The 22,163-nt window shown below is 38.5% G+C and overlaps 1 protein-coding gene and 1 long non-coding RNA gene across 3 annotated transcripts in view; one reads left to right on the top strand and one right to left on the bottom strand.

Moving 5' to 3' along the window:
* The window catches only part of LOC131381717 (uncharacterized), a 49,185-nt gene extending 35,462 nt beyond the window's left edge, over positions 1-13,723 (bottom strand). For both annotated transcript variants that reach the window (XR_009210610.1, XR_009210609.1), the window contains exons 1-2: positions 13,643-13,723; positions 2,646-2,710 (exon numbers count right to left, since the gene is read on the bottom strand). This is a non-coding gene — a long non-coding RNA (uncharacterized LOC131381717). The remainder of the gene's footprint in view (positions 1-2,645; positions 2,711-13,642) is intronic.
* Positions 13,724-13,830: 107 nt separating this feature from the next.
* KCNIP4 (potassium voltage-gated channel interacting protein 4) overlaps positions 13,831-22,163 on the top strand; it is a 549,793-nt gene continuing 541,460 nt past the window's right edge. Inside the window, exon 1 of the mRNA XM_032135708.2 lies at positions 13,831-14,389. Coding sequence (XP_031991599.1) covers positions 14,290-14,389 — 100 coding nt within the window. The 5' untranslated portion in view covers positions 13,831-14,289. The remainder of the gene's footprint in view (positions 14,390-22,163) is intronic.

Consider the following 22,163-nt stretch of genomic DNA (forward strand, 5'->3'; position numbering starts at 1 on the left):
TCACCAAAATATGATTTGAAGGGGTTTGGAAAGTTTGGCTGCTGTGAGGGCAGCCAGGTGTCAGCTAGAGCAGGCAGGGAAGGATGATTTATAAATCAGTTTTAAAGAAAGTTCCTGTATTAGTCTGTTTTCACACTGCTGGTAAAGACATACCCAAGACTGCGCAATTTACAAAATAAAGAGGTTTATTGGACTTACAGCTCCACATGGCTGGGGAGGCCTCACAATCATGGTAGTAGGTGAAAGACACGTCTCACATGGCAACATACAAGAGAGCTTGTGCAGGAAGACTTCCGTTTTTAAAACCATCAGATCTCCTGAGACTTATTCACTATCATGAGAACAGCATGGGAAAGACCTGCTCCCGTGATTCAATTACCTCCTACCGGGTCCCTCCCACAACACGTGAGAATTCAAGATGAGATCTGGGTGGGGACACAGCCAAACCATATCAGTTTTCAAAAGAGGATCTCCAAAATGTTTCTGCAAGGCCAGCACCATTATAACCATAATATAGCTTCTCAATGATTTCTTGATAAATATGCACACTTCCTATTCTTTATAGTCACACATTGTCACCTCATATGTGTAATAGGAGTTAGTGTTTGCTTGTTTACCAGGTTGTCAACATTATTGTTAACAAACAACCCCTTGAAAAATCCTTGGTTTATTTGAATAGATATTTGCTCATTTGATTTCCTCCATAAATTGTTACCTTTTATTCTCAAAATAAAGAGACTCATGGAGAAATTACTAAAGGCATTTTTTGGACACAGAATAGTAAACATATTTTTACAATTTCATATTAGTTAATAATGATTTCTAAGTTCATTAATCAGAATGTGCTCATGGACTTTATGTTAAAATCATTAAGGATTTAAAATATGAAAAGGGGATAGTTGGCATGAAGTATCTCTTAAATGGCCACCCGATAAATGTAAAGGCCAGAGTAGCTCATAAGAACAAACTGATGTTACCTTTGAGAATACCAAAGGTACCTAAAGAAATGTAATATATATTATAAAATTCCAAGCCAGTTATTCCCAGCACAGAAGCTGACTTCTATATGCTTGGTATAATAATTTGGCAGCCTGTATCAATCAGTAGGGTGGTAGCAAGTAAATAATTATTTCAAGACAATGCATTTGAGTGTTCAATACAGTGAACAGTTAATATAGTAAATAAAACAGGAGGAAGAAGCATCATTTAGCACACTGGTGATTCGCTGGATTGTCCTGGAACGTTCTGCATTGTCTTAAAATAACTCTGGATTTTCCAGTTCAACTAGCTAGCTATTTTGTTGGTTAAGCTTCTGTACTTGCTATCAAACTGACTCTCAACATAGCTTTCACACATTAGTTCCAACAAGCTTTAAGTTCCCAGGTTGCCAGTGGTCTCACTTTTTATGCACAAAGGTGACAAAAGAAAATCTGTTATACCATGGTGTTAATAATTAAAGTTTTCTGCCGTTTGAGTTATTTGCAGGACACCTGGAATGTGTAATGTGAAAAATTAAATCTTTAATAGTTGAATTCTAGGATGGTGATTTTTGTTGGAGGGTTATGCTTTTGGCTTAAATCTTCCTTGTACCCTCCAGATAGCATGCCATTCATTTTGTTCTTTTTTTTTCCTTTCCATTCCTCCTTCATTTATTGCAACATTTACTGATCAACTAATATATTTCAGGCACATGGATAAGTACTGAGGAGAGAAACATAAATCAGATATGACCCCTCCTCCCCAGGATTCATAGTTTTGTACAGGACATAGTATGTCAACCTACTCATAAATCTTGAAAAGATCGTAGGTGAATATAGGTACAAAGCAGAAAGAAGAAGGGGTTAATCTTGTCTTTGGAAGATGGGCTCATGAAAGACTCCACCCAAGTGGAAGGATTTAAGCTGATTCTTAAATGATGGGTAAGAACTTCTCAGAAGGAAAAGGAAGCAGTTGGAGGAATCACCCTGGCATTTGGGTTACAGCAGTAGTTCCTCATGACCTGAACACAGAGTATGAGCACAGTCTGTTGGAAGATGAGGATGGAGAGTTCCTTGGAAAGTTGATAGTGGTTTTGAATGCCTTGCCATGACTTTCAGATTTCATTCTGCAGCATGAAAAATACCAGCAAAATACCACTGAAAATCGAAGCTGGGGAATTACATGTTCCTTTCACTTTGACAACAAGGTATACAGTGGGTAGATCAGAAAGGAAGAGAGGCTTAACAGAATTGTGACAGTCATGTGTTGAGTGGATGCCATGAATCAGACATGGCCCTAGATTCTGGGTATACCTTGGGAGCAAAATAACCATAACACCCACCTTGTACTAATTATGACAATAACAATAGTATTTATTTAATGTCGATTGGGTACTGTCTGGGAGCTTGATGTATTTTCAGGGCAGTTGACCTTTAAATAATGCAGAGGTAAGGGCACTGGCCCCCCACAGTTGAAAATCCATGTATAACTTTTAGCTGTCCAAAAATTGAGGTATTGATACTCTACTGTTGACCAGAAGCCTGACCGATTACAAACAGTTGATTAACACATACGTTGTATATGTATTATATGCTGAATTCTTACAATAAAGCAAGCTAGTAAAAAGAAAAACTAAGAAAATCATGAAGAAGAGAGACTATGCTTACCATTTATTAAGTGGAAGTAGATCATCATAAAGGCTTTCATCTTCATTATCTTCACATTGAGTAGGCTGAGGAGGAGGAGGAAGAGAAGTTGGTCTTGCTGTCTCAGAGGTGGCAGAGATAAAAGTCTGTGTATAAGTTGGTCTGTGGGGCACTAACTATGTCGTTCAAGGGTCAACTGTATTTCAACTTAACAACTCTGAGATGTTACTACTATCTGTGTTGTATAGGTAATGTAATTGAGACTGAGAGATGATATTTACCCAAAGCTGTGTAGCCAGTGAAGTATCCAGTTAGGATTTGTGTCCAGGCAGTATTTCACTATGATCTACCTTGAGGAAGTGAATAGATCATAAGATCAGCCATAACTATAGTGGAAACATAGCCAGACTAGAGCAACAGGAAGCAGGAAAAATAAAAATGAATACAAGAAGAATCTGCTCTAAAAGAAATGGAACCTCAAGCTATAGTGTTAAGGTCCTAAATATGGTACTCTTCATCCTTTTCTAGATAGTTCTTTCTGCCTTATACACTTCAGTAGATGAAGCCAGCTATTCAACATATAGTCTAACCACACTAGGTAGCCAGAGTTTTGCATTGGCATTTTCTGGCCATTCTCCTTTCCTTGTTACCATGACTTGTTAATAGACAGCTTACACTCCAGGACTTTACATCTTTCTATTGGCTTCTGTGCATTCAGTGGCCAAATGTCCAGTAGTTCTATGCTGAGCCTCCCCTCAGATATAGTTTGAAAAATGCATGAGATTAAAAAAATATCCTTCAGCCTCCTACAACCACAGAACACCTAGCATGCCACTTCAGCAGTTAGAGCAGAAACCTGTTGTGGTAGGCAGAATTCTAGATGTACACACCCTATATAATCCCTTTCCTTCAAGTGTGAGTTGGATTTGTGACTATGATAGGATACTGCTACCATAATTTTGGTACCCTATATGGGTGAAAAGATTTTGTAGCTGTAACTAAGGTTCCTAATCAGTTGACTTTGAGTTAATCCAAAGGGACACAATCCCAAGTGAGCCTGATCAGCCAAGCCCTGAAAAGAGGTCAGAGAAATTTGAAGCATGGAAGACATTTCTTGCTAGCAATGAAAGAGCAACCTACCACATTGCAGACAGAACATGGCACCAAGAACAATGTCTAGGAGATGAGAGTGGTCCCTGTCTAACAGCTAGCAATAAAACGGGGGAACTCAGTCATAAAATTATAAGGAAATGAATCCTTTCAGCAAACTGTGGTCTTAGAAGAGGACACAGAGCTGCTGGGTGCGGCGGCTCACGCCTGTAAATCCCAGCACTTTGGGAGGCTGAGGCAGGCGGATCATGAGGTCAGGAGATCAAGACCATCCTGGCTAAAACGGTGAAACCCCGTCTCTACTAAAAATACAAAAAATTAGCCGGGCGCCGTGGCGGGCGCCTGTAGTCCCAGCTACTTGGGAGGCTGAGGCAGGAGAATGGCGTGAACCCGGGACGCGGAGCTTGCAGTGAGCCAAGATAGCACCACTGCACACCGGACTGGGTGAAAGAGCGAGACTCCGTCTCAAAAACAAAACAAAACAAAACAAAACAAAACAAAACAAAACAAAACAAGAAAGGAAGAGGACACAGAGCTTCAGATGTGATCACAGCCCGAGCCTACACCTTGATTTAAGCCTGAATAGAGCACTCTGCTAACCCATACCCAGACTCTATCCACAGAAACTGTGAAATAATAAATTTGTGTTGTTCTAAGTCACTCAATTTGTGATGATGTGATATGCAGCAGTAGAAAACTATGAAACAACAGCATAGTTCAGAGAGGTGCCATCCTGAGTTATCAAACCAGCAGGTCAGGCTTGACTGGCTTGTTTTGATGACCCTTCAAAAGAGTTTTAGTCTGCTCATAATAAATTTAACATAGCATGCCCTCAGTTATCCATAAAAGCTAAACTTTAATTCTTTGAGGCCACTTTGTATTATTTAATGGGTTACATTTCCATTGCATTGAGGATAATTTTTCTTTTCAGTGTGGCCTACTGACGGCATGTCCTGTGTGTTTTTCAAATAAAATATGTACTTAATTAGTATTTATAATTCGATTCTAGTATAACTTGTTTATCATAGGTATTTTATTTGAAATATTTCTGTTTAAAATCAAAGTTATTAACAAGTGAGTCAGTTAGAATTGTTAGTAATTAAATTACAGCATATAAGCATGAATAATTGTCAAGGAGATTGTTGTATATTGCTTTTTACATTTTATGTTTCTTTGGTGCAATAAAATAATAGGATAAACAATTATTTATACTCTATTACAGTGAGGAAGTACAACATGTCAGCTGAAATGAGGAATAATTTGTTGGAGGAGACAATATTTGGAAGGAAATCTGGCTAAATATATATCCACAACTAAGATTTTTATTAAGCAGGGCTAAAATCTGTTGAAATTACCCCTGGGTTTAATGATCACATAAATTATCCTGTTTCAATTATTTGCATCAGACAATTCTGTGTCTTTTGTTACTTTTGTGGTATTGATTTAGATAAAGATTAGCCCCAGGGAGTAATGGGAAAGGGCTCCATGTGGCTGCTGTTTTGCTTTTTATTAGATCTCAGACTGAAATATCTACTTTATCTAAATCAGCTTCACACTTCTGAACATTTGTATCCATCAATTCTATTTATTTCACTTAGCTTGGCTATTAAGATGGCTGCACATCAGTTCTGCCCTTCACTTAAGTGATTACATTTGGAGCTGAAAAACGGATTCTCCAGGGACAGATCAAAGATGGGAGCTAGGTTATGAAGCAATGCAGAAAAGTGTGGGATAATTCACAGTCCTCTGTCTCTACTAAAGTTTGTATCTAAAGCTCATTGATGAGAGAAAGTTGTCATGAATGCAAGAAATGAATGACCTGAATAAAAACAAACAAAAAAACCTTTAAATATGGAATAGAAACTTGTGTCTATTCCCAATCCATTTAAAATGCCTTACTTTTATTCGAAGAAAAAACTTTCCAGAGAAGTTTGAGAAACCGAAGGAACCCCCATCTATTCTTAACCATGTCAAGTTTGTAAAAGGTGTGACTCTCAGCTAGTTTTGATGAGCTGGGAGAATGTGTTCCTTACATGGGTGAGGGTGTTTGAGCAGATTAATGCAGTGTTTCTCACAGTGTGGTCCAGAGAAGTCCTGCATTAGAATCAGTAGAACTTTTGACAAAAATGGAGATCCAGGGTCTCTACCTAAGACCTATGAAATGAGAATCTCTGGGAAAGGTCTGAGGATTCCTTTTTAGGGAGATTTCTAGTTAATGCTGATGCACATAACAGTTTGAGCACCATGAGTCAATACGTATGTATAACAGCTTAGTTCTCTGTTCTTTCTTGCCAGTGCTGGACACTCTTGCTACCAATTCCTTTCCTCCCATTTGTCTTCAGCCCTTTAAGAATGCGGTAATGTACAGCTCAAATGAGTTTTTTGAGTCCCTGTATATTGTTCCTCCATTTAACTACCTTTACCCACTGAGCAGCTTGTGTTTGCTATTCATTCTTAGGACAAGGGTGGGTGGTGAAGTCTGGGTGTGGTGTTGATCCTTCATCATTAAGGATATTGTCTAGTCATGGAACTAGACCAAACAAGACTAGACTAGTCTAGAACTAGAATGTGATTCATGGACCATGAGGCTGATGAGACTTATGAAGCAGTCAAATATGCCCTTGAAGGTGGATTTCCTCAAGGAAATGATGATAGGACCCTTTGAAACCCCACTTGAATTTGAGTAGAATCTGTAGTCTGATGTCAGATGTCATGCCAACACCTCATTGCATCTGTTCATCTTGTGGAATGTTTCAGAATGGAAAGTGACAAAGGTGTCCTCAAATATCAGTGTTCAAGATAGTTATTTTCAGGCTGTTTACATTTTTTTTTTTTTTTTTTTGAGACAGAGTCTTGCCCTGACACCAGACTGGAGTGCAGTGGCATGATCTCGGCTCACTGCAACCTCCACCTCCTAGGTTCAAGCGATTCTCCTGCCTCAGCCTCCCAAGTAGCTGGGACTACAGGCATGCGCCATCACACCCAGTTAATTTTTGTATTTTTAGTAGAGATGGGGTTTCACCATGTTGACCAGGATGGTCTCGATCTCTTGACCTCATGATCTGCCTGCCTAGGCCTCCCGAAGTGCTGGGATAACAGGTGATTTCCATCATTTTTAAGAAGAACAATTTAAAAACCAAGCCATTATAAGTTTATAATTTCTTTCTATATTACTCGTGGTGAAGATGGTGGTCAACTTCATGGGTGAGTATAAGCAATGTGTTTTCCTTAGAATTCCACCTCAATTGCAGATGCCCTAGTCCTTCTTATCCATATAGGGGCTAGGAATAATAATAGTACTTGGCTCATTGAGTTTGTTATATGGACATATTAAGATAATTCAATTAGAACAGTACTTGATGTGTAGCAAGAGCTCAATAAATAACAATAACAGCTATTATTTATTGAGCATTTACACGGTGACGGTCTCTGTTCTAAGTGCTTTGTATGACTCATCTCAGCAATTTGCCCAAAGTCACAAGGCTCTAAAGAAACAAAATGGGTATTTAAACCCAAGCATACTCTTAACCTCTGCATTGTACTGCCTCTGCCATAAATGCTTCTCATTGTCTTTTCACATTATTATTGAAATGCATTTCTCAGGCCAGGCACAGTGGCTCACTTCTGTAATCCCAGCACTTTGGGAGGCCAATGCAGGCGGATCACGAGGTTAGGTGATCCAGACCATCCTGGCTAACATGGTGAAACCCCCTCTCTATTAAAATACAAAAAATTAGCCGACGTGGTGCACGTGCCTGTAGTCCCAGCTACTTGGGAGGCTGAGGCAGGAGAATGGGTTGAACCTCAGAGGCAGAGCTTGCAATGAGCCGAGATCACGCCACTGCACTCCAGCCTGGGCAACAGAGCGACATTCTGTCTCAAAAAAAGAAAAAAAAGAAACATTTCTTATGTGATGTCTTTGCCTTCTGCTCGTTTTCTTTCAGTTCGTTTTGAAGGGCCAAATTTGCTTTCTATTCACTCAGTCATAAGATTCAGCCAGGCTTCTCTTGGATCAAGTAACTGCCAAAGGAACAGAGTAAGTTAAAGGCAGGTCACTGATGCTGATTTTGCGCACCAGAATGGGAGATGGTCTGGAAAATGAGGGGAATAAACTTCCCAGGAGCACCAGGGAAAGTGATTTGAGATGGGCTCTGACTGTTCTTTCCGGCTCTGGGTAAATTCTCTGGCAAGGCTGGGTGTGGGGGCTCACACCTGTAGTCCCAGCACTTTGGGAGGCAGAGGCGGATGGATCACATGAGGTCAGGAGTTCAAGACCAGCCTAGCCCTAGAGATGGTGAAACCCCATCTCTACTAAAAATACAAAAATTAGCTGGTTGTGGTGACACGTGCCTGTACTCCCACCTACTCGGGAGGCTGAGACAGGAGAACTGCTTGAACCTGGGAGGTGGTGGAAGTTGCAGTGAGCTGAGATCGGGCGACTGCATTCCATCCTAGGTGAAAAAGCAAGGCCTTGTCTCAAAAAAAAAAAAAAAAAAATCTCTGGTAAGACTAGTTTTCATCTCCATTGGTCATGTAATATACATTGCCTTTGCTATGAAAAGAAAAATACCACCTAGTATCTACATAGTACGAGCCCAGCGTGATCTCTGTAAAGCTGACCTTAGTTCGATTCCCCTACGTGCCACTACCATTAAAGCCTGTCAGCTTTTCCTGATCTCATGGTACTTTCCATACTTTCTTAAAGACTTTTACCAGATGCTGCTTTGAATTTCAGGTGTTTTCAATGGCATCTAAAATATTATCTCTTGATCACTGGAGTCAGACTTGGGTTTCAATCCTGAGCTGGATATTTCCTGGTATAATCTAATGAGGACTCCATTCCTCAATTTCCTCTTGCAAAATGGAGATAGCATTAGTAGCTGCCTCATAGGGTTTACAGAGGATACAGTGAAATAATCCACATAAAGTGCTCTGTGTGCTAGTCTGTCAAATGGTGATTATTCTACACACAGGAGCTATTATCATCTAAGTTTTGTTTTTAACAGATTTTAAGCTAGTGAAGACTAAGGATATATATATTTTTAACTTCTAATTTTTGTGGGTACATAGATATATTCATGGGCTACAAGTGATATTTTTGTACAGGAATGAAATACTTAATAATCAGTTCATGGAAAAATGGGTATTCATCTTTTTATTACTCATACTGGCTTATACAGTACCTGGACCACAATGTTAACAATTGAATGAAAGAGGAACAGTCAGAAACAAACTGAATGAAGGTTAGGTCTTGAGAAGGACAACTCATTGGGACTCTGTGATGAAAGCATAGAGAAAGCTTGCCCCCTTTCTCCTCCTCTCTTTAATGCCTTCCCAGCCTGGAATCTAGAAAGACATAACGTGCCAAAATCCCTTTGTTCCCCACCTCAGTTCATCAAAGGGCAAACTCATCTTTCATTTTGTAAAAAACATTGTTTTTCTTCCAAAAGCCATATTGCTGGAATCAAAGCAGAAATGGGTTCATTACTGTGAGTAACTGGTGATTTTGAATAAACTGCACTTTAGGGATACGCTCTGAAGTGCAAAAGTAAGAGTGTCTCTAATTAAGCACGTTCATTTTTCTGGGGACAGGCAAGAGATAACCTTCATGCAGCAGTAGAGCCTGAGCTGAAGGACTCCCCAACATTGCTTTGAAGAAACTTCTTTAAACGGGGGCGCCTGAAACAGCCTCTCACCCTCCTCAGTAGTTACGTGAGAATGCATTGCAGAGAAGAAAATTTTGGCAAACTGTCACAACAGTATCCCTTTTCTCTCACTACCACTTCATACTTACCTTCTACACATACACACACACACACACGGCAGGGGCACAGAACTTTCTTGTATCTAATATTAATGCAGAAAGGGCGAGAAATCTTTTAAAAGTCACAATCAAGTGTTGGGTTACTTATGCTGGTGATGTTTGTTTCATTGAATGCTTTGGGTATTCCTGGCCACTGTTACATGAGACACATGGGAAATGTTATGACCATCAGCAAGCAGCTATCAGCCCCACTGGCTTCAGATGCTTTGAGATGTGGGGGAAATTGACTAGTCCTTCACAAGCCTTTGTTTCCTCATCCATAAGACAGAAATGTAAACCCCTCTCGTCCTCAAAGAGGGGTATTTAGAATGGAAGAGTCTATGTGTTAGGCCTACTGCTTGAAAACGTATGTGCTCCATGGAGATTAAGTATCATTTAGAAATATTATTGCACCTAATCCTCACAACACTTCCCTGAAGGAGGGATATTGGCCTCATTTTGAAGACCAGCAAACCGAAGCTTAGCAAGTTTAAGTAATCCAAATGAGGACAAAGATTTGGAGCCAGTATTTAGGTTTCCTCTTTCTGTTGGACGCTCTTAATATTTCTCTTTTAAAGGGGAATTCAAGGCCCTACAGGAAGAAAATATATTGGATTAATATTTTAGTTTGAATCCACGCTGCGACTTGAAGGTAAGAGTTGCATATGTAGTTAAGTAACTTTACTTATTTAGATTGCAGTGTTCTTTTAGCTGAAAATGAAAGGATGAGAGTGGATGCTATCCAAGGTACTTATCATCCACACCAGTGATTTTAAGATATTTTGGGCAGGGCAATCTTCTTGGCTGCCTTCCTTGTATTGCTTTCATTGTTCACATGGGCAGGAACCACACATCATAGTCACATTAAATGCTGAAGACAGAGCACAGCCAATATGTGTGAGCATGCAGTGCTCATGGCTCACCTTAAAAAGAAGCAGTAGGAATAGGACTTCCTAAAAAAGTATGGAATCTCTCAGGCTCCACAGGCAGAGGAGGCACGCTGGTAACAGGAAATTGGGCTCTGCCAGGTCAGTGAGAGAGCAGGTAGCTTTTTAGGTGAGAATATCAATCAGATTATTCATTCAACAACCACTCACTCCCTCTTATTCGCCAGGCACCATTCTGCGATTGAGGATATTATACTGAACAAGACAAACAAAAATCTCTACCCTCATGGGTAGGAGTTTATATTGTAGCAATTCTGGCAGAAGGAGACACTTAATAAACAAATATACACGCCAGGTGGTGACAGTGCTTTGGAGGAAAATAACACTGGTTGAGAGGGTAGTGACTCCAGGGCCAGGTGAGGGAGGTTTTTCTATATAGTGTGGTTGGAAAGGGCCTCTCTGTGATAGGAATTTTGGAACTAAGACCTAAGTCAAGTCACTTATTCATGGGAAGATATGGGGATAAACACTGCAAGAGAGGGAAATACAAAGGCCGGAGCTAATGACGTAAACATTTAAAAAAAGAAAAACCCTCAGGCCTTGGGAAGAACAACATAACAGCAAAGGAACCCATAATTTTGACATCCAGACCAAGTGGAAGGACTCTCACTCTGATGCTCTTCAATAGTTCCTGCCGGCCAGGTACAGTTGCCAGGCACAGTTGCTCACGCCTGTAATCCCAGCACTTTGGGGGGCCGAGGCAGGCAGATCACCTGAGGTCAGGAGTTCAAAACCAGCCTTGCCGACATGGAGAAACCCCGTCTCTACTAAAAATACAAAATTAGCTGGGTGTGGTGGTGCATGCCTGTAATCCCAGCTACTCAGGAAGCTGAGGCAGGAGAATTGCTTGAACCCAGGAGACGGAGGTTATGGTGAGCCAAGATCACTCACCATTGCACTCCAACCTGGGCAGCAAGAGCGAAACACCATCTCAAGAAAAAAAAAAAGTTCCTGCCTACATATGTTTCTCAGCCCCAGGTCATCAACTTTAAATGTGAACACAAAGCACTTGACTGTGGACATTCATATATAAGGCAAGCTGAAGGGCTCTGCAGAGTTCACTGTACTAGAAAAACAGAACTCCCTTTCGAGTTCCGAGGTGGTGTGTGTTTAAGTAATATTAATCCTGTGAATGAGGAGGAAGAAAGATCCTTGAGTTTAATTAACTACTAGTTTGGATGCTTTTCATGTTCCAAAGTTACTGGAGTTAATGGCTAAAACAGTATGTCAGCCAGATGCAGTAGCTCATGCATGTAGTCCCAGCACTTTGGGAGGCTGAGACAGGAAGATCACTTGAGCTCTGGAGGTTAAGGCTGCAGTGAGCTGTGATCACGCCACTGCTCTCAAGCCTGGGCTACAGAGCAAAACCCTGTCTCTCTCTCTCAAAAATAGAATGTCACAAAACAGTTTGGGGGATCATTTTGGGTATAACCTTCACCCCTGTGCTGATAAGCACTTGTGCCAATATTTGGATTTTTAATTCATTTAAAGCCCTGTTGGATAATGGGATGAAGTAATGGGTTTTGCATTAAACAAATCAGAATTTGAAGCTTGGTTCCATCATTCACCAGCTGTGTGACCTTGAGCCTGCTACTTAGATTCTCTGAGCCTAGTGTTTCACCTGCAAATCATCATCCCTACTTTTAGAATATCTAGGAAGGAGCAATGCATTAAAGCATCTGGTGTGTAGTAATCACCTAATCATTGATGACTTTTATTACCCAGCAAACATCTATGAAGTAAGAAGTGCCCTCCATGGAGGCACAGTAGGGATTTTCTAGATTAGCTAGGCATGATCTCTGCCCTCTGGCAGCCTACCCTTTAATGGAGAGAATGTATACCCATATGGCTATCATATAATACATCAAAAGTAGGAAAAGTACCATAAAAACACAAAAAAGAGAGATTTGATCCAATTCTGGTTGAAAGAGTTTCCATGAAAGAATTTTAAGAACTTGACAGGCAGAGATGGTGTAGGAAGGTTTTTCTAAATAGATAGAGCAATTTTAGCAAAGTCCTGGAAATGGAAAAGCCCAGGATGAGTTTGGGTGAAGGAAGCTGAGCTGTCAGGTGGACCGTATTGACAGGAGAAAGACCACTGAGGTGCAATCCTCAAGGAGGTACCGGATCATGGAGAGACAAGGATGCTCTTCAAAGGAGCTTCAACTTTGTTCTGTAGGCAAATAGGGAGCCATGGAAGGTTTCTGATTAAGAGAATGATAAGAAGAGGACTGCACTTCCTCCAGATTGATTCCTCTGGCAACCCAGCAAAGTCTGAGTAGAGCATGGAGACACTTGTGGAAAACACCTGAGGTGGTAGTGATTGAGCACTTACTCTTTTCTAAAGGTGTCACTCATTAATTCCCTCAACAGAGTGATGAGCTAGGTGCTATTATGCCTCTCTTTATAGATGAGGACATTAAGACACAGAGATGTTAAGTAACTTACCTAAGGTCACACAGCTAGTAAGAGATCCCAGCGGTCTGTCCCTGGAGTTCATATTCTGAACTTATACTCCACTGCCTCAAAAGCCAACCCCAAGTGAAGGATGCCTTCATTCTATCCTGCTCTGCCTTTTTGCCTCATCTCTTTTGCTCTCTTCGGTCCTCAGCTTGTTCATCTATGAAATAGGAGACTTTAATTGGCTTTCTAAGATGCTGTCTCTCTCTCGTATTTTTTTTTAAATTCTGTATTTCATTGTGGAGCTAATCTATTTGGGCAGTGTTAGGAGGAAAGAAAAAGATGAAACAGTTGTGCGAGAGAGAGACAAAAACTTCCGCTTTTTTTTTGCATTTTTTTTTATTCTCAAACTTTTCCTGGCTCCAAATTTACTTAAATCATTATTTATAAAGGCTAGAAGGGCACCTTAAATACTGTATATATTTTGGTGTATTGAATTGTATGAGGTAGTGCATAGGAGGTAGCTGCTAAACTCTAAAATACTATGCAAATATGATGAATACGTATTAGTTTATTATTCCCATGCTTCGAAAAGATATGATAGTTACTACTCAAACCAGAATATTAGTTCTCAGTGACTGAGCTTTCTAAGAAGGTGACTCATGGAAAAGAAAGTCAACACTGGAAGACTCTCTTAAGCCTCGTTTCAATCTGCACTCAGCTAGTTGGGACAAAATACACATTTGGATTTTCCTTACTGGTCAACAATGTTTCTGAAACAGCTGAATGCAAGTTGTCACTCCACCTCTCAGCGTTTTCAGGTTTTTCTCTGTATTTCAAGGTGCGGTGCTCTGCTCCCTGTCTGCAGCAGGAGTCCAGCCCTGGCTTAGGTTCTCTTGTTTCCAAGGCAACTGGCCGGCCCAACAAAGCCACTGGTGGCGGCGGCGCGGGCGCGCAGAGTCCCGGGGCGCAGAGCCATCTCCGCCGCGCAGGGCCTCATGTTTCCTCGGGACGTTCCTGGTGACCTCCTGGGTCCTCGGGTGATCTGCGCCGCGACTTCATGCGTGGCTGTCTCTCTCTGCAAGAGTGATAATGAGGAAGCCGATAATTCCGACAGGCCCGACTTTATCCGGCTGCTACTTCTGGCCTCTGCTACAGCAGACAGGATGAATGCATTTTCTCTCACTCACGCCCTTTTTCTCAGCCTCTCCATCTCCATCTCGTCTCCTTTCCCTTCTCTCTCTCTCTCTCTCTCTCTCTCTCTCTCTCTCTCCCCCTCTCATACGCTCTCCTCCTCCCCTTTCTCCAGCAGTAGCCTTGTTAATGTAGTTTAATGGCTTTAGAAAGAAAGCCAGGCAGAGGAGCACTTCTCAGTGGCTGTGGTCGGACCATGACCTAGCTGACCATGAACTTGGAAGGGCTTGAAATGATAGCAGTTCTGATCGTCATTGTGCTTTTTGTTAAATTATTGGAACAGTTTGGGCTGATTGAAGCAGGTTTAGAAGGTAAGGGAGCGCTTTTCAGTGACTTCTAAAAATTCTGTTTTGCAATGAAAATGTCTTAGGTGAATGTAAGAGGCACCTGAAATGAGACCAGAGAAATGTTACTCTGGGATGGACATGAAGGAAGACAGGTTTTTCAGGGTAGCAAAGATTAATGAAATAAACTTTTTGTAAGTTGCAGTAATGTTTTCACAAAAGAATGTTAAAACTAGGAGAAACACTTTGGATCAAAAATGTCAGAACAAAAACTGAAGTAATTAAGGGTTTATAATGGATCTACCTATTTTGAGAGTATTTAGTCCATACTGATGCTTGATTATTTTATCTAATACCTCCTTTTATTGTATCGGCAAATTTTATTTGGGTATATTGTGAAATCACTCATTTCTTGTTATGCAAATACATCGATCAAATGGAAATAAATAGACATAATTTCTTATTGTCTAAGGTTAGATCCTGAGAATGACAGGCTTTTCATAAGGTCATCTGGAGAAGTGTTTATAATGTTACCTATTTTACATACTAACAGAGATTCTAAGGGGAAAATACTCTAACTCATATAACAGACTTTAACATAGATTCCAGGTAGCCAATTGTTTTTCAAGTATTGCTGTTTGTGTTCATTAGAGGCTCATTCTCCTGTTCTTATCAATCACCTCTTTGTTTAAGCAATACATTTTGTATTTGCCCTTATTGTTTCCTAAATTAAATGTTTTTCTGGGAATCTGAGTAAATTTACATTATAATTTTCTAACTGCTCAGAACACATTTTGAGAGTGTGTTTGCATACAGCCAGTCATTGTTTCTCTAAAGTTGGCAGAGCAGTTTTTAAAAGAAGCTCTAGATGATGTTTGACGTAGTTATGTTTAGATATTTTCCTTGCTTCAAATTTTAAACTTAAGTAAAAAGGAAAATACGTTATAAATGTATTTACATCCACAACTAATCCAGCCCTCCAGAGAATGGCTGCCACAGTGTAACATAAATGAGTTTGCATTTACAAATAGCAAACATCAAATTAAAATAAGTGTGTCACTCTGATGTAGGTTACCAGAAACCTACATTTATAACTCATGGGGCGGGGGGTGCAGGGCACAGGAGGCAGGGGATGGTGGAGAGCTGGGTTTGTTTGTTTAATTTTAAAATAAGTTGCAGAATGCTTTTGGTAGCCCTCTCTGATGGAAATATCTGTAGTTCTAGAAAGAGGATAAGTTCTAAAATCTAGAAGTGGCCATTTCTCTTTAAAATTGACTTCATGTTGTACACTCTCGTGAAACCAATAACTTGGTTTGGCTTCTCTGTTCATTTGTGTGTGTTATTTTACTTGGCAAATGTGATTAGGATGTCCCATTTTAATGAACTGGTTTTTATTCTCTGTGAGACTGACGATTCATGGAACAATCTCAGAATTCCTAGCTCTGTTGAGGGACTTGTTTTATCTCATTTCATGGATGTTGTGTGGTCATTCTTTCAGCTCTTGTGTGGAGGGCTTTGACTCTGGATTTGGTGATGACACCTACTCTAGTATTGTTTCTGCTTGTTTCAGGAGCACAAATATTCCCTCTCCCGAATGAGAACTTGTGTTTCCTTCCTCTAAGAGCTGCTAACCTCTATGAAGTCTTTCCTCTTAATTATTACTTAAATTCAAAGCTGTACTGATTTGTATGAACAATTTCTCTCTTGTATTTTATGTTTTACAATATCAGCATTCTCCAGGACAATCTTGGACTAATACTATGGAGAGAATGCACTATCTTAGAAACTTTAAGATAAACTTCATATATGATTTCCAGTGATTGTTAGGAAGCAATTATAAATGGTAAAATGTTGATAACCACATTAAGGAAGAATTATTTAATGCGTAAAAGTTGATAGAGATAGAAAGCAATAGTGTTTTTCATTTGGAAGTCTGTATAAGACAAATCTCCAAAGTAAATCTTAGAGTGAGAAGACCTTTAAAACAAGATTTAATTTGGCTAAATACTTTGCTAGCTGGAGATAAAAAACAAATGAATAGACTGATGTAGCTCACTGTGTGTAGTTTAAGTCTATAGATCAGAATGTGTGCACTCTACAGTTACAACCTAATTTTAATTAATAAAAGGGTAAGCAATGTTTATTATCAAGCTAGCATCTTCATAGTTTTTTTCTGAAAGTTTCTTAAAAAAAAAAGTACTGATGCTCGTTTCATTCAGATTTCTTTTCACCTAAGAGTTCCTTTCCTCCCACACCATTTTGCATGTCTAAGTTCAGAAGATAATGATTTATTTCACCTTTCTTATTTCTGTCTGCTCAATTGTCCTATGAAAAAATTTGAATATTAAGTAGAAAATCTTGAACCTAGGTTAAAGCCTTATGAGGATGATTGTGAACTTTTTCCCTAAATCATTAAACCTCCTCATGTAAACTTACAACTGTTTTATAGTATACATGATATTCACAATGTAGTTTTTTTGGTATTATTATATTTGAAATATGCATATTGTCCTGAAGGGCATATAAAATATGACGTTTGTATAATGTAGTTATTATTTTGCTTTTGTCTATGTATAGAATACATGTACTTCAAAATAAATTCATAATATAAAAGTCTAAATTATTTGTATTTGCTTATCTTTAAGAGCTTTGAGTTCTCCTTCATTGTAGAAGACTGGGGATTAGGTCCTTGAGTCTTGGGTCCTGTTCTGATCTATGTACGATATTCATGAATACGTAATACTACCCAGAGATCCATGTCGTACGTTTATAACCTAAGAGTTACAGTTAGCAGGTAACATTCTTTCTCCTGAGAATATAAAATAGTAGTTGGAGCACAAATGCTTATGCCTCCTCTGCTACTCTCTTGCTTTCTCTAACCTTGGATTAAGTCACTTTACCTCTCTAGTTTTCTAGTTTTCTGAAATGAGAAACTGGACTTGATAATCTCCATGGAACTTTCAATTTCAAAACTTCAATGAGTGTAACAGGTAATTAAAATTTGAGAATTTATGTAACACATATCATTTACCATAAAATAGATGTCAGTGGCCTATTTTGGAATTGATTTACAGTATAACGGTTAGACTAATCTTCTCTTCCATAGTGAGATAATTTATCATATCTCAGGGAAATATTCATTGTATTTCAAGAGAATAGAGAAACGTCCTTTCCTGTAGCTCTAGAATTTGAAGTGTGGGGCTGCTGTTTCAGGCATCCTCGTGAAACAGTTTCTCAAAACTTAGAGTTTCAATAACAAGTAAGCACATCATATTATCATTTATTAACTCATTTATTAACTTTTTTGCTAGTTCCATTAAAATTTATTACATTTTCTTTTTAAGAAAAGTAATCTTAATGCCAGTTCAGTAGGCATGAAAATAATAGTGAGAAGCAGATTTCTAAGGATAAAACACAATACCAGTGGCCAGTGTTTTAAATTCATAAACTCTCTCTACTTAGTGGGGAGTTTAGGAGGCTCCAGAGTTATGCTGGTTTGGAATACTCCTGAAACTTCACAACAGTAAATTGCCTTTTTTTTTTCAACTATAAAAATGAAAGTGGTTTTCTGTTAATGCATTCCAGGGAGAAATTGAATCAAAATTTTAATGGCAAAGCGATTTCATTATCTCTATATGCAACACTGGGCTGTGAAAATATCTACTTTTCATCTAAATATGTATTAAATTATGCTGAAGCAGTTACTGAGTTAAGAAAGAACCATCCTTCTACCACTCTTAATAAAAGCAAAATTTCACAAAAATGCATTAACACAAATGACTTGAAAAAAGTCACTGTTATTGGTAATTATCTTTGATAAAAAGACAAAAAGAAAGAAGCTGGTAATCTAAGTCCTTCTTAGGATAAGGACTAGGCTGTCTTTTGTATTTATTCAACTCACTTTATTTAGCAAATATCTGTAATACTGCAATCCAAGCTTCCCCAAGAGGCTTAATCAAGGTATTAGCTGTATACACAAAGATGGATTTTTTAGAACCCAAGTTCTTAATTCTACTATGCTGTTGACAGAAGTGGGGAAGTGCTGGATCTGTCAATAAATTGGGCAAACTGAAAAAAATCACTGACGGTGTGTTCAGACCGTGATGCTTAATAAGGACCAAGGGGCTAGAGATGACTAGGAGGGGCTGATTTCCATCTCAAATAGCTTAGTTGAAATTCAGAGTCTTGTTCTAATTCTCTCAGCATTCTGGTTCCCCCAATGCAATGGCATGCCAACGCTTATGTGTTTTGGGGTATCAGAGAAGTCTTTGTAAACTGTAAAGTTTAACAACGATAGACTGGATTAAGAAAATGTGGCACATATACACCATGGAATACTATGCAGCCATAAAAATGATGAGTTTGTGTCCTTTGTAGGGACATGGATGAAACTGGAAAACATCATTCTCAGTAAACTATCGCAAGGACAAAAAACCAAACACCGCATGTTCTCACTCATAGGTGGGAATTGAACAATGAGAACTCATGGACACAGGAAGGGGAACATCACACTCCGGGGACTGTTGTGGGGTGGGGGGAGGGGGGAGGGACAGCATTAGGAGATATACCTAATGCTAAATGACAAGTTAATGGGTACAGGAAATCAACATGGCACATGGATACATATGTAACAAACCTGCACATTGTGCACATGTACCCTAAAACCTAAATTATAATAAAAAAAAGAAAGATAAAAATACTTTATATTAGAAAATTTAAATGTACAATCTTTTTACACCATCTAGGAATGAAATAAAGGGAATACATATACCATCTTTAGGGTCTCTTATGGTTCATCTTTTCTTATTTCAAGAACATTAATGCCTAAAAAGGGACTATTGGAAGAAAAAGATTTAGTATATTCAGAGATTACACTCAGAGGATCTAAAGTTATTTAACTTGGATTCTAATCACAGCTTCACTTATTATTAGTCATGTGATTTTAGACTATTACTTGACTGACATAATCCTAATTTTTAGCTATAAAATGAAACAATGATAAATAATATTAATGTCTTTATCATCACCTATATGTCAGACATGTGTTAAACAGAATATAGTACAGATATATTATTCATGTAATATAGCATAACATGGCAATATCTTATTTAATCTTCACCATGATCCTTTGAGATAGGTAATCACTTACACTTTAGATATAAGAAAACTTAAACCTATAGAGTCCACTGAATTTGGATCAAGGTTACTCAACTAGTAAATCATAAAACTGGAACTCAAACTCAGGCCATCAGACTCCATATCTTATTATATAATTTTCATTTCCTAAGCATTACAACATTATGGGCAACGGCTAATAATTTTGCAAAGGGGAGAAAGTGTTAAATCAAGCATTCATTAATGGCTTTCCACAAGCCTTTCTCGGACACATTCTATGCATGAAATACTCTCAATCACTTACATTATTTAATAAGCATAAGCATGCCTACTGTACTCTTCTAAACACAAATACAATAAAACAATATTATAAAGGCACTATGTTACAAATTAAACAAAATCTTGTAACATGAATAAATCAGCATTAAATTTCAGTCAAAGCAAGTGCACACTTTAGTTGGGATCTGGGGTAAAACTTGAAAAGAAAATAGACAGAAATGTTTATTCTCAAACTGAGAGTTGATCTGGTTTGCTTTGGGAGACAAATAGGATTGCTGGAAATAGATGGGGCAGAGAAGGGCTGGTGATTTTGGAGAAAGGAGGAAATTCAACATAAGATGCTACTGAGAAAAAGTGAGACCTTGAATCCAGGACTACTGTTATTTATGAAAAGGTCTGAGGTGTATGGATTGGGTTGACTGAAGCATGGACGAAGGCAGTAAGATGATCCATATTGGAGTAATATTTTGAAGTAAGTGCATCCAGCATTGAATTAAAGCATAACACAAGCATCAATTGGGTTTTAAGGCTTGATGAAGATGGTCATCAACAGAAAACGCACACCCCAACTTTTCTCAGCAAGTAAAAAACAAGAAGGAACACTGACGGTTCTAGTTATTGAGAACAGAGTACAAGGGAGGGAGGAAAGCTTACCTTAGTTGAGAACCTATATAAGACAAAGAGGGTGAAAAAAAGTGTTGCATATGCCTCGCCTTGGAATTATCATCCCAACCATGCAAGACTGAAAGTGATATTTTGATTTTGCAGACGAATAAACTAGAAGTTCAGGGAAAATAATAACTTGCTTAAGATCACAAGGAAATAAATGAAGGAGTCTAGATTAATTCCAATATCTTTATTGTAGCTCCAATCCAAAAGGCATTCATTGTGACTGCACAAGATATTCCAAAGTAAGATAAAACATACATAGATACATAAAAGTCATACACAATATGAACTCCTCTTACAGAATATGCCCATTAAAAATTGTATTTAAGAATTGGTTTCATTTTTTTTTTTACTTCTAGTTCTACATAGAGACATTAGTAAAAGCATAGGTACAATAGTGAACCCAGAAAAATGAGGAAGAGGGAAAAATAAGAGAAGATATATCAGTAATTTACATAATTGTAGCTCTGATTTATCAAGGTTTCATAGAACAAAACATCCTGCAGAAACTGCCAGTTTCAAATTGATCATCTTATAGATAAGGAAACTGAGTCCCAGAGAGATGAAATGACCTAAAAATGATTTGTTATTGACAGAACTCTTTTCTGCAAAGAAAAAGTTAATGAATTATATTCAGAAGATAAACTTCAAACATAACCTGTTTCATAAAATGCTTATTCAAATTGTAGCTCTCTTGTTATTCTGCTTATGGTCCAATAATTTAGGGCTGAGTGATAGTGAAGTTGCTTTTTGGCATAACTTTAAGATTAGAAATAGGTGCCATTACAAAGAACTATCAGGCTGAGGGATTTAGCCATAAATTGAGGTGTTTTTCACCTCTATGACTTGTCTGAATACGTTTAGTAATACTGAGCCATTACCATCTTGTAGCCAGTTCAGATACTCCACAGATGAATTTTTGGAAGGCCAAGGTCCTATATCAAATATATATGTAATTGATTGACTGGGTTGGGTTTAAAACTGGTCTGGTGGCTGTTTGTTACCACAATCAAATAACAATTATTCATCTCCTTTCCAAATATATATATATATTTGATATAGCACTTGGCTTACCTGAAATTCATATATTTTTATATACACACACACACACACACACACACACATACGTACTTATGTATGTATATATATATATATATATACACACACACATACATACATACATATATACACACACACAAATCACAAGGGCAGTTACCTTAATTGTTCAACATGCCAATTATTAAATTCTAAATTCTGTACCTTCCTAACTGCTTGCTTTGGTGCCACCATCCCACAGATGTCTGCCGTTACCTCTCTGTTTGAAATTCACCCCCACCGGCCAGACTGTTCATGACAATTATTTGAAAAGCATTTGATTAGGTCAGTAGACTAATCATCAAGACAAATCTGGCTCCTGCAATTATAACAAGTGTGTGTTTCAGTTCTCATAGGGAAGCCATAGAATGTAGAAACTAAGAACACAGACTCTGAAGCCAAAATAATTGGATTTAATAATAATCCCAGCTGGAATACACCTTGGCTGTAGGTGTTGGGTAAGCACTCCAACCCTCAGTACTTCAGTTTCTTTGTCTACTAAATTGAAATAATCATAGCACCTCCCTCTCCTGTTTGTTTTGTGGATTAATATAGTTGGTATTTGTATATGCTTAGAACCCTGTATAGGATTATAATAAGTTATTTGTGTTTTGCCATTATAATGGCTAAGCACCATCATCTT

This window comes from Hylobates moloch, unplaced genomic scaffold (assembly GCF_009828535.3).
Source record: "Hylobates moloch isolate HMO894 unplaced genomic scaffold, HMol_V3 SCAFFOLD_17, whole genome shotgun sequence".
Lineage (NCBI taxonomy): Eukaryota > Metazoa > Chordata > Mammalia > Primates > Hylobatidae > Hylobates > Hylobates moloch.